At 39.1% G+C, this 14043-nt stretch overlaps 1 protein-coding gene across 1 annotated transcript in view; it reads right to left on the reverse strand.

Moving 5' to 3' along the window:
* Positions 1-14043, reverse strand: part of LOC124605462 (unconventional myosin ID) — a 156250-nt gene that overhangs the window by 29919 nt on the left and 112288 nt on the right. Inside the window, exon 16 of the mRNA XM_047137151.1 lies at positions 607-747. Coding sequence (XP_046993107.1) covers positions 607-747 — 141 coding nt within the window. The remainder of the gene's footprint in view (positions 1-606; positions 748-14043) is intronic.

Raw genomic sequence — 14043 nt, forward strand, 5'->3', positions numbered from 1 at the left:
CTGTCTGAGCTACCCAAGCACGACTCATGCCCAGTCCTCACAGCTTTACTTCTGCCAGTACCTCGTCTCCTACCTTCTTAACTTCACAGAAGCTCTGCTGCGAACCTTGCAGAACTAGCACTGCTGGAAGAAAGGATATTGCGGAGACAAGGCTCAGCCACAGCTTGGAGGATGTTTCCAGAATGAGATTTTCGCTCTGCAGCGGACTGTGCGCTGATATGAATTATTAATCTGCCAAGAAGTTTCATATCAGCACACACTCCACTGCAGAGTAAAAATCTCATTCTGGAATAATGTATTATGTTACAGCTACATGATGATGAACTCAAGAATATACATAACCCACATGCAAAACTTCAACTTCACAGAAGGCATGCAGGAAACCTAAAACAATGGCGTTCTCCTTTCTGTGAGTAAAAGAAAGTTTCAGTGCACACACAACTTAACAATATCGAGATACCAGCGCTTACGTTTTGTAGCACAGAAGGCTCCAAACATGAGATATCAAGCCCTGAACAAGGACAAAAAGTAGTAGTTATTATTTTTTATTATTATCACTCCTATTTTGTATTGGTATTACAAAAAATAAATTACTATATTTCCTACCTCTGAAATTGAAGAGCCCTTTCGCATTGGTTTGAACTTATTTGTTTCCAGTTTGTACAGCATATTCTCAGTTACGAGCAAAGCTCTGTCAGCACATTTGCTAAATCTGTTTGTCTTGCGAATGAATGATGAGAATAGGACCTGAAAGAACAAAAGACTGTATCAGGGAAGAGAAACAGGAAACATTTACATTTTTGTTGTATATTAGCAATCACTAAAAGTATGTATTTTTAGTAAAACAAAACCAAACAAAAAGTTATAAAATGAGTAAGGCACCACATTTCATTATCTTTTCCTACTTATCAAACTACACAAAAACACTGAGCAACATTTCTGACATGAAACAGATTGTACATTGGAAGTATCAAATAGCTGTCATGTTCTGAGGTATTTTAGTTTATCATTGTGATGAAGTTTATCCACATTTAGCACTAAATTATAGTACACATATATTAAAAGTGCAGTCAATCAATGAAAAAGATGAAATTTTTTAAACATTTCCTAAAAGTCTGTGTCTTCGGATCATCACTGCTAGGCAGTTGTAACAGAACACACTGTTTTATTGATAATATTATCTATATGAAAAATCTAAACAACATCAAAGCCAATATGTATTGTCCCAGACGCACATACTTAAAAAGTGGCTAAAATTAAGATTCAAATATGTGAGTCAACAATGATGAAGAGCCCAGCTTGTAAGCTAGCACAACAGTGGCTCACACAGTAGATACAAAAAAATATTTATTGGATTCAATGATAAAAAAGTGAAATGAAGTTTATCCATATTTTGGACTAAATTATAGTAAATATATATTAAAAGTGGCACTGCAGTCAATCAATGGTAGATGGCTTTATATAGAGAATATCTTGCTACATGGTTAATAAAAACTTTGCACACATGGACATAAAATTTAGTCTATAATGAGGTTTTGTATCATTGTTAGCTCTCTGAATATCAGTTACACCCAGTTTTGATAATTATGCACTGTTTTTAATTATGACCACCATATTGCATTGATTATTTTTCTAGAAAACAAGGATATAATGTTTTGAACAATTTATCATATACCTTTTCTCCTGTTGTGAAAAGTGATTTCAGGAGATCGTGAGCTTACATTGCAGTATAGCCTTTTTCCCCTATTCTTGTATGCCCACCTCCACACATCAAATGACCTTCTCACTCATATCAGCAGAAAGATGCATCCAGAACTCAACTTGCAACTCCACAGTCAGCTGTTATATGATAATATTAAATGTAGATGATGTGCTACATTAGCATGGCTCCAGTGAGGTCCTTTAGCTAAGATCTATATCCAAAACATTTGGGAGAGATAATCAAATAATGTAGCGTGTAAAAGTGGAAGTAAATTTCAGCTCAACTTTATTGATGTTCTACTGGTTTCAGCTTTATGATCATTGTATGAATGTATCTATCTAAAACTGCAAGACAGCTTCTAATGCTGGCAGATGCTATTATATTATTGCCCAACTATTCAAGCTTGAAAAAGAAAAAAACAATCATAATATTAGTAACGTCTGAATGGGACACACTAGCAGAAATCTCTGCCCAATGACATCAGGATATCAATGACAAAAATATCATTAAATACACACAGACTATGCCGAAAGTCCTCATCAGAGGCACTGTTAAATTACAATGACTTATTTGTTACTTTTAGTAATATTTTGTTTCTACCAACATATTTAGTAAACATAGTTTCTCTCTTGACCCTAAGTAACAACAAACAACTAGCTGTGATAACGCAATTCATTCTTTTGACTTGAGTGATACTGAGATCGTGGATTTATCTTATTTGGAGATGTGAATACACACAAGTGCTAAGGATGAACTAAGTAGCAAAAATTTTGAACACTTTTGGCATGCCACAAATGGTAAGTACTGTTATAACAGTAACCAAAGACCAACATCAGTATTAGACAATGTTTGAAAGAAAAATTCAATTAAGAAATTACAATATGAGACAGAACTGCAGACCTGTATTGCTTCTGACCTTGCTGAGGTGGAGTGGCTTGTGTGCCTCTGTGATACTGTATTGTAGGTGCAACCACAATGGAGCAGAGGAGTCAGACTAACCCATGGTTCCTGAAGAAGGGCAGCAGCCTTTTAAGTAATTGCATGGGCAAGAGTCTGGGTAATTGACTGGTCTTGTAATGTTAGTCAACATGGCCTTGCTGTATGGGTAGTGCAAATGGCAGGAAAAAAGAGGAAAGCACAGCCATTATTTTAGTGCATGGTTAAATGATGATGGCATCCTCTTAGATACAATATTCTGGAAGTTAAAGTAGTCCTCTGGACAATTAAAAACTGATTTCATTGTTACTTTTTACATGGTTTTTTACCTTTGGACAATTAAAATCAATTTTTCCCATCCCATATGGTATGACCTAGCCAAGGTGAATGGGCTTATGTACATAACAGTGCCACAACTGTTGAATACCGAGCTTGTGCAGTCATGCACACTGCACAGTACAGTTGGTTTAATGTGAAATTCACACCGTAGCCTTCATATTGTGATTCCTCTGTCCTTTGTAGCTGAACACATTTATGTTATGATGCTTGCAGCACCATCTAGTGGAAAAATTTTTGTTAAATTTTTTGTTTTCAAAATGTTTCTCCCTTGGTCGAAAATGTTCTATTCACATTTGAAGTTGTTCTGAGCAAGGTTCTTTCTTTTACAGTGTTTTGAAACTGGAACTTCACTTATAATCACACTGTAAAAGGGAAAAGGAAGTAGGAATCAAAGTGCAAACAAGGACCCTGGAGTAGACAACATTCCCTCAGAATTATTGAGATCCTTGGGTGAACCAGCTACAACAAAACTACTACACATGGTGTGAGGTGAAATACCCTCAGACTTCAAGAAGAAGGCCATAATTCATTTCCAAAGAAGGCATTTGCTGACAGGTGTTAATATTAGAAAACCATCAATTCAGCACGTCATAACTGCAAAATACTGACTTGAATTATTTACAGAAGAGTGGAAAAATTGGTAGAAGCTGACCTCAGATAAGATAAGTAGGGTTCCATAGAATGCAGGAACAAGCAGGTAAGTTCTGTCCCCATGACATACCTTGGAAGATAGGTTGAAAGAAACAAACCTGTATTTATAGCAGTTGTAGATTTGGAGAAAACTTTTGACAGTTTAACTTTCTTAATATAGCACAGTAACAATTCTGAGGCAGCAGTAATACAACATTGGCCATGTAATGGAATATATCAGCACACACCATCAGCAAGTCGACAACTGATTCATTTGTCATAGCTGTCAAATGCATTCACGTACTGGCCGCCAAGAGCACTGTAATTATTCTCCCTCTGGTACAGTGCAATGCTCTGTGACTGTTGATTCCAAATACAGAACTTCAGTGTGTTACTATACAAACTTGGATGATACAGTTTATTTCTGTAGCCACTGTGTCTGCCATCATTCAATTCATGTTCAGATTGCAGCTCGACATGACTATTTAGTGAGACTGTAAGTGGTTTTCTGGGGTTTGTTCTAAATAAATGTTTTGATTATAGTACTCCAAAATTGATATTTTGTGTGTGTGCTTGGCCGAGTTTATGAATGTTTATAACATTCTGTTTGCAAGACTATCAAGTAGTCTTGCAACACCTGCAACACAGTTGACAAATATTACACACATATTTTTAGATCTGTCCAATACCTTTGACACTGTTGACCATAAAGTACCACTAAACAAACTACAAGCATTAGACATAAGAGGAACCGCTAAGCTAGAGGTGCATGAAAAATTGGGTGCAAAAGGTAGAGATAGCTATCACCTTATATGACATTAAGTTATCAGGTTCCTCATGGTGATATATTATGACCAATTCTGTTCTTAAGTTCTATCCATGATTTTCGAGTCAATATAAGACAAAGAGAAGAAAATCTATTTTTGCTGATGACAGCAACAGTGTAGTAACTAATGCCACAATAGAACTCGCTGCTGAGAAAGCAAATGAGACCTACAACAACATTTAAAATTGACTAACATGCATGACATTAACACTGAACATGAAGAAAACATATAGTACCAACTTCAGCTCAATGAGGGAAAATAACAAAAATAATAATTTTTTAAATAGTGTAGGTTTAGGATGGCAACTAATTTTCGACACACATGGAATGAACAGAGACAATGGCATAGAGAATACCATCAGAATGTTATGTCCCTAAGATCATATCACCATGTATAACTGCCACTGTCTTTTAGTGACATACTTTTCCTGGGTACTCTCAATTCTTACCTATGGATTCTTTTCTGTGGGTCAGACAGACACAATTTTCAAACTACACAAATAGTAATAGTAGTAATTCAGTACACTATAAGGAAATATTTTTAAAAAATGGGTATCATTACTGAGTCAATGAAGTTTATCTACCTACCTATTACCACAACAAAAAAAAAATTGTAAATACACTCTCTGATCAAACTGTATGGACACCTATATGTAATGCAGAGCTGACCACTGCACGTCAATAGAGGAAAACCCAGAAGTGTAAAAGAAGGCGGGGAATAAGTGTTATCAGCAGCGAAGCAGTAACAACAGAATGGGTCAGTCAGAAAAATTCAGTGACTTCAAACAGGGATTAGTCATTGCATGGTGCCTGAGTAAAAAACCTGTCAAGGTCATTTCAACCCTTTTAAAGCTGCCCAAGTCAATTGTTGGTGATGTGATTGTGAAGTGGAAATGCAATGGAACAACCACAGCTAAGCCAAGGACAGACACCTCACGTACTGATGGACAGGCATGGTTGAGAACTGCGGAGGTGGTGGTACAAAGTCATTTAAAATCAGCATTACCAGCAGTCTCGCTAGCATAGTGACCATGCATATGGAGTTAAAAATAATGGACAACAATGGTCGAGCAGCTCCTCAAAATTCACACAAGCTGAGTGATGATTGAGGTGGTGCAAAGGCCACACCACTAGGCAGTGGATGACTGATAATGAGTGTTTTAGAAAGATGAATCATGCTATACCACATGATAATCTTATGGAAGGGGTTGGGTTTAACAAATGTCTAGAGGACATTACCTGCCATCATGTGTAGAGTCAACACTGAAGTCCAGAGGAGGTGGTCTTACAGTATGGGGATGTTTTTCATGGTTAGGATGTGGTCCCCCTTATTGCACTTAAGAAAACATTATATGCAGAAGCAGATGAACAAATTTTACAGCAACATTTACTGTGTACAGTAAGAGAACAGTCTAGAGATGATGATTGTATAAGCATGACAAGGCATCCCGAGATAAAGCATCTTCTGTGAGGCAATGGTTTGTGAACAATAACATCCCTGAAATGAGATGACTTGACCAGAGTCCCAACCTGGACCCAATGGGACACCTCTGGAATGAGTTAGAATGTCAGCTTCACTCCAGGCCACAGTGTTCAACATCACTAACTTCTCTGGTTTCAGTTCCTGAGTGAGAATGGGCTGCAGTTCCTCCACAGATATTCAGCAACTTCATTGAAAGTGTCCTCAGCAGAGTTGAAGCTATCATAATGGTGAAGGGTGGACGCAATTCATATTAACATCCACTAAAAGGTTAACGTATCTTTCCGATGAGATAGAGTATGCCACAAATAGTTCTATATTCGATCATGGAACAAGAGACAGTTTCGTCTTAGAGTTACCAACAGAAAACAAATGAGAAGATCAAACAGCATTTTCTTTCAGGAATTAAAGTTCTTCTACAACTTGTACAACAAGATGAAATACTACTAAAATACATTAAATTAAAAAGGCAGTCAAAATATACCTCTACAATAATGTATACTACATAATTATAGATCAGTTACACAACTAGGAGTAGGTGTTAATAAAAAAAGTGACAATTACAACATCCCTGTCACATTATGAGGTCCGTTCAAAAAATTCTGGAACTTTGTCCACAAAATTTTTCTATGCTTAGCTTTTATTTATTGGGCATGGTCTCCCTTGGAATACTCTCCTCCACAATTGATACACCACTCACACTGACATTTCCACTTTTAGAAACAGTCTTCAAATGCCTCTTGCTGGATTGCAAAAAGTGCTATCTGCAAATTTTCTTTTATCTCGTCTCTTGTTGCAAATCTTCATCCTTTCAATGAGATTTTCTGCTTTGGAAATAAAAAAAAAAAAAGTACGCAGGGGTCAGGTGGGGAGCACAGAGGATGAGTCACCACAGTGATCTCATTTTTTGTGCAACAGTCACGCACCAACAGGGATGAATGTGCAGGTGCATTATCATGATGCAAGAGCCAAGAACTGTCTCATTAAATTTCAGGCTGTTTCCTTCCCACATTTTCTCACAGGCATAGTAACACATTCCAATAGTACCACTGATTAATAGTTTGTCTTAGGGTATGAATTCATGATGAACTAATCCTTCAAAGTCAAAGAAAACTATCAGCATGGCTTTGATATTTGACCTGACCTAATGATTTTCTTTTTTGTCTTGGAGAACTTTTCCCGACCCACTGTGCTGCGTGAACATTGGTCTCATCATCATAACCATAGACCAACATCTCATCACCAGTTATGATCCTCTTAAGGAACATCCATTCTCATTTGGGCAATCCAAAAGCTCCTCACAGATTGCGAGGCACAGATCTTTCTGGTCTCGACTCATGAACCATGGTACAAACCTGGCAGCAACACGATGCACTCCAAGATGCTGTGTCAGGATTTCATGACATTATCCAACTGAAATATTACATTCTTCTGTAATTTCTCAGACAGTCAGTATTCAATTGGCATGCACAATTTCGCTGACTTTCCTGACATGATCATCATCAGTAGACGCCACAGGGTGTCCTGAACAAGGGTCATCTTTATCTTCTGTCCAGCCATTTTTAAACCACGTGAATAATTCATAACACTGAGTATGGCGTAAGCACTCATCACCATAAGCTTCCTGCATCATTTGGTGTCTCTCTGTAAATATTTTCTTGAGTTTCACACAAAATATAATGCAGATTCATTGCTCCTTTAACTGTGCAATCTCGAAAGTCACAAACTGTGCCATGCAATGTTATACTCAATACAGTACTGAACAATAACAGACATACCAAAATGTAACTTCTGGCAATTGCATAATAAACTCAGGTGTGTGCAAAGATGCCAACTGCATTTCGCTCCAACACACCATTGCTGTGAAATTATTAATACTCCAGAATCTTTCTAACAGACCTCGCACACCTTTACAATGTATATTTTGTTCATCCAATATCTGCAGTGCATAATGCTAAAATTTCACACCTGTCCAATCTTTAGAAGGAGATCTTGACTCAGTTTTTCAGGTATGCAGAGGGGAAAACATGCATTTAACTGAGACTAGTGTGTGTGTATTTGGATGACCAACAACAAAGTTCTTGGATTAAAAAGGGAGAAAGACAGGGATGTAGTCTTCTGCCCCTACTGTTCAATCCGTACACAGAACAAGCAATGATGGAAATAAAAGAAATGTTTAGGAGTGGGATTAAAATTCAAGGTGAAAGGATATCAACTATATGACTTGTGGATGACATTGCTGTCCTTAGTGAAACTGTAAAAGAATTACATGATCTGCTGAACGGAATGAACAGTTTAATGAGTACAGAATGTGGATTGAGAGTAAATCTGAAAAAGACAAAAGTAATGAGAAGCAGCAGAAAAAAGAACAGTGGGGAACTTAACACCAGGATTGATGGTCATGAAGTAGATGAAGTTAAGGAAGTCTGCTCCCTAGGAAGCAATATAACCAATGATGGACGGAGCAAGCAGGACATCAAAAGTAGACTAGCACTGGCAAAAAGGGCATTTCTCACCAAGAGATGTCTACTAGTATCAAACACAGGCCTTAATTTGAGGAAGAAATTTCTGAGAATGTATGTCTGGAGCACAGCATTGTATAATAGTGAAACATGGGCTGTGGGAAAACTGGAACAGAAGAGAATTGAAGCATTTGAGATGTGGTGCTACAGACAAACCCTGAATATTAAGTGGTGTGATAAGGTAAGGATTGAGGAGATTCTGCACAGAATTGGAGAGGAAAGCAATACATAGAAAATGCTGGTAAGGAGAAGGGATGGGTTGATAGGACATCTGTTAAGACATAAGAGATGAACTTCTGTGGTACTAGAGGGAGCTATAGAGGGTAAAAATTGTAGAGGAAGACAGAGATTTGAATACATCCAGCAAATAATTGAGGATGTAGGTTGGAAGTGTTATTTTGAGAGGAAGAGATTGGCACAGGAGAGGAATTCTCTGCATCAGACCAGCCAGAAGACTGATGACTCAAAACTATTCTGCGAAAGCCTTCTCACAAAGTTTATAGAGCCAGATTAACTGAGGAATCTAGGAACATACTACTGTCCCTATCATATTGATCCCATAGAGACTGCAAACACAAGGTTAGACTAATCACAGCAAAGATAGAGGCATTTAAGTTATCATTCTTCCCACAACCCATTTATGAATGAAATGGGAAAAGGCCCTAATAACTGGTACAATGGAAGGTACCCCTGACATGCATTTCAAAGGGGTTTTGAGAGCATAGATGTAGATGCAGATACTATTTCTAAAGCGTTCTTCAACAAACATTTACAAAAATTTCAAATTGAAAGTTATGTACAAATTTAATGTTCAGCACGGCATGGCACTGTGTAGTGCCACTGCAGCCACCTGCTGTTAAACTTTGCTTTCCTGCTAACCTCACCAAAATGAAAAAATTAACATTTTTCAATTTTGCAGCAATTACTACATAAGATATTTACTAATGTAACTGCTATTTCCATTCTTAAAAAAATTCTATCAAGGGTTGAAGATATAAAACTAGCGTGTTGAAAATGTATGGGTGAGTAGATCATTAGTTACAACATTATTGACTGTAAAACTAGCTTTAGGGTGTTAAAGGGCAAAGAGGCTCAGTGCTCAGTTGACCCCAAGCAGCTAATTATGAACCAGCAGCATACTTAAGCAGACTGTTGGTTTTATGGCTAGGGCACACAAAAATTCAACTGTACCAGAGATTGTAAAGTAGCGACAGATAACAAAGGTCAGCCAAACGTTTTGCTATTAGTTTATATCGGCCATGTTGTTGGATTTGAGCAACTGTGAACTTGCTAAATTTGGCTATAAAGATTATAGTGAACCCATTTGTCAAGAGTAGCTAATGTGGCTAGTCCAGCCAAATATAAGTCACTTATGTGCATGGTATGAGGTAATTTGAGGTTACTGTTAATTACAGTATAATCCCACTTTTATGTTCTTGGAATTAACGTTTTCCCACCATTTACAAAATTTTTGATCATTCCTGTCAAATTTCCTATGCCTACATTGTTAGTTTGCACCCGATTTTGCATCAACATATTTATAATTTCATATATTTAAAAACAAAGATGATGTGACTTACCATACAAAAGTGCTGGCAGGTCGATAGAAACACAAACAGACACATACATACACACAAAATTCAAGCTTTCGCAACAAACTGTTGCCTCATCAGGAAAGAGGGAAGGAGAGGGAAAGACGAAAGGAAGTGGGTTTTAAGGGAGAGGGTAAGGAGTCATTCCAATCCCGGGAGCGGAAAGACTTACCTTAGGGGGAAAAAAGGACGGGTATACACTCGCACACACACACATATCCATCCACACATATACAGACACAAGCAGACATATTTAAAGACAAAGAGTTTGGGCAGAGATGTCAGTCGAGGCGGAAGTGCAGAGGCAAAGATGATGTTGAATGACAGGTGAGGTATGAGTGGCGGCAACTTGAAATTAGCGGAGATTGAGGCCTGGTGGGTAACGGGAAGAGAGGATATATTGAAGAGTAAGTTCCCATCTCCGGAGTTCGGATAGGTTGGTGTTGGTGGGAAGTATCCAGATAACCCGGACGGTGTAACACTGTGCCAAGATGTGCTGGCCGTGCACCAAGGCATGTTTAGCCACAGGGTGATCCTCATTACCAACAAACACTGTCTGCCTGTGTCCATTCATGCGAATGGACAGTTTGTTGCTGGTCATTCCCACATAGAATGCATCACAGTGTAGGCAGGTCAGTTGGTAATCACGTGGGTGCTTTCACATGTGGCTCTGCCTTTGATCGTGTACACCTTCCGGGTTACAGGACTGGAGTAGGTGGTGGTGGGAGGGTGCATGGGACAGGTTTTACACTGGGGGCAGTTACAAGGATAGGAGCCAGAGGGTAGGGAAGGTGGTTTGGGGATTTCATAGGGATGAACTAACAGGTTACGAAGGTTAGGTGGACGGCGGAAATACACTCTTGGTGGAGTGGGGAGGATTTCATGAAGGATGGATCTCATTTCAGGGCAGGATTTGAGGAAGTCGTATCCCTGCTGGAGAGCCACATTCAGAGTCTGGTCCAGTCCCGGAAAGTATCCTGTCACAAGTGGGGCACTTTTGTGGTTCTTCTGTGGCGGATTCTGGGTTTGAGGGGATGAGGAAGCGGCTCTGGTTATTTGCTTCTGTACCAAGTCGGGAGGGTAGTTGGGGGATGCGAAAGCTGTTGTCAGGTTGTTGGTGTAATGGTTCAGGGATTCCGGACTGGAGCAGATTCGTTTGCCACGAAGACCTAGGCTGTAGGGAAGGGACCGTTTGATGTGGAATGGGTGGCAGCTGTCATAATGGAGGTGCTGTTGCTTGTTGGTGGGTTTGATGTGGATGGACGTGTGAAGCTGGCCATTGGACAGGTGGAGGTCAACGTCAAGGAAAGTGGCATGGGATTTGGAGTAGGACCAGGTGAATCTGATGGAACCAAAGGAGTTTAGGTTGGAGAGGAAATTCTGGAGTTCTTCTTCACTGTGAGTCCAGATCATGAAGATGTCATCAATAAATCTGTACCATACTTTGGGTTGGCAGGCCTGGGTAACCAAGAAGGCTTCCTCTAAGCGACCCATGAATAGGTTGGCGTACGAGGGGGCCATCCTGGTACCCATGACTGTTCCCTTTAGTTGTTGGTATGTCTGGCCTTCAAAAGTGAAGAAGTTGTGGGTCAGGATGAAGCCGGCTAAGGTGATGAGGAAAGAGGTTTTAGGTAGGGTGGCAGGTGATCGGCGTGAAAGGAAATGCTCCATCGCAGCGAGGCCCTGGACGTGCGGAATATTTGTGTATAAGGAAGTGGCATCAATGGTTACAAGGATGGTTTCCGGGGGTAACACATTGGGTAAGGATTCCAGGCGTTCGAGAAAGTGGTTGGTGTCTTTGATGAAGGATGGGAGACTGCATGTAATGGGTTGAAGGTGTTGATATACGTAGGCAGAGGTACGTTCTGTGGGGGCTTGGTAACCAGCTACAATGGGGCGGCCGGGATGATTGGGTTTGTGGATTTTAGGAAGAAGGTAGAAGGTAGGGGTGCGGGGTATCGGTGGGGTCAGGAGATTGATGGAGTCAGGTGAAAGGTTTTGCAGGGGGCCTAAGGTTCTGAGGATTCCTTGAAGCGTCAGACGCTTTCAGACAACAGCACATACAAAGTTTGCCAAGTTAACCCCATTCCCGATGTCCAGGTGGAGCTTCCCGTTACCCACCAGGCCTCAATCTCCGCTAATTTCAAGTTGCCGCCATTCATACCTCACCTGTCATTCAACATCATCTTTGCCTCTGCACTTCCGCCTCGACTGACATCTCTGCCCAAACTCTTTGTCTTTAAATATGTCTGCTTGTGTCTGTATATGTGTGGATGGATATGTGTGTGTGTGCACGAGTGTATACCCGTCCTTTTTTCCCCCTAAGGCAAGTCTTTCCGCTCCCGGGATTGGAATGACTCCTTACCCTCTCCCTTAAAACCCACTTCCTTTCGTCTTTCCCTCTCCTTCCCTCTTTCCTGATGAGGCAACAGTTTGTTGCGAAAGCTTGAATTTTGTGTGTATGTATGTGTCTGTTTGTGTTTCTATCGACCTGCCAGCACTTTCGTATGGTAAGTCACATCATCTTTGTTTTTAAATATATTTTTCCCGCGTGGAATGTTTCCCACTATTATATTTATAATTTAAGCATTACGAAAAAATATTCGTCGAGAAACAAAATGATGCTGGCATGTTGGCCGTCCAGCAGTGTTTAAAAATATTACACCGCTAAGTTTCTTGATACCATGGCACTCTACTCAGAGGACTTGAACCAGTTAACGTGTAAAAGTTGGAACAATTCATGCCATAGCACCCCCCCCCCCCCCTCCCCCCTGCTGCCAAGCACTACTTGGCGTAATGGCTGATGAAAGTAACTAGGTTCATTCGAATAAAGATATCATGAATATTCACAATCATTTCCAAATTCTCTATCACGCAAATGCAATTTCATGATTGTTGTGATCATCGTGACATTTTTGTCGAACCATATTTAGTGTGTTTCGGCGTGTGGCATCTTGTAGCACTAGTTGACGCCGCTATTCACTTTGCATTGCTCAAATGTTTTTAGTTTAAACAAATGCCGGTTATGATTTTTTTCGTGTTGAACAAAAAGTGTTTTGAGAATTTATTCTCGTTGTCAAGTGAAGTATTTTCGTATTGTTTTTTGTGATGTTACACAAACAGTATGAGTGATAGTTTGCATGTGTGTCATTTTCTACATAACTGAGGAGGCACAGTACCTGATAACATCAAAAACACAACTACAGCGCATGAGAGGCAGAATAACACATATTCAAACACCACACAAAATACTTATGTACATATTTACACTTGACAATGAGAAAAAATTCTCGAAACGCGTCATTAAGCATGAAAAAATACATAACTGCTGCAGCATTTCATTATAATGAATTACAGCTGCAGGCTTCCCAAAAACATCGATTATGACCTTTGAAATTAAAAATTTTCGAAACACGTTAAGTAAGAAAAAATATGTAACTAGTGCAGTATTTCATTATTTAAATAATGAATGACATTGCAGGCTTTCCAAAAACATCAATTATGATATTTGAAATTAAGTCAAATGTTTCTACTTCCCAGGCAGTTATCAATTCCAGTTACATCAACGGTTTTTATTAGATAATAAACTTTTATTAGGTAATAAGAAAGTCCATGACAAGTATTTTGATGCTTGTTACGTACATATATCATACATAAAATGTGAAAATGCATGAGGGAATTCTATATGTAACTTTTACAGTTTAAAATGTTATTTCGCACATTTTACACCATTTTTTTGAAGTCAATTGAAAAGTGTAAAAGCGGGGTTTCACTGTATTACAACTTTTGTTATCTTCAAAGGCAACTACAAATTAAAACTCGATTAACAATTTAAAGAGCTACACCAATCAGTTTAAGTAGAAGGAAGAAGTTAGCGTTTCACATTTTGTCAATAACTGGAGTATTTTAGACAGAGTACATGCTAGGAGTGGCCCAGGATGGGGGAGGAAATTGGCCATATCTTTTTTGTTTAAAGGGAATACATATTGGAAGAATATCATACTTTTATCATTAAA

This window comes from Schistocerca americana, chromosome 3 (assembly GCF_021461395.2).
Source record: "Schistocerca americana isolate TAMUIC-IGC-003095 chromosome 3, iqSchAmer2.1, whole genome shotgun sequence".
Lineage (NCBI taxonomy): Eukaryota > Metazoa > Arthropoda > Insecta > Orthoptera > Acrididae > Schistocerca > Schistocerca americana.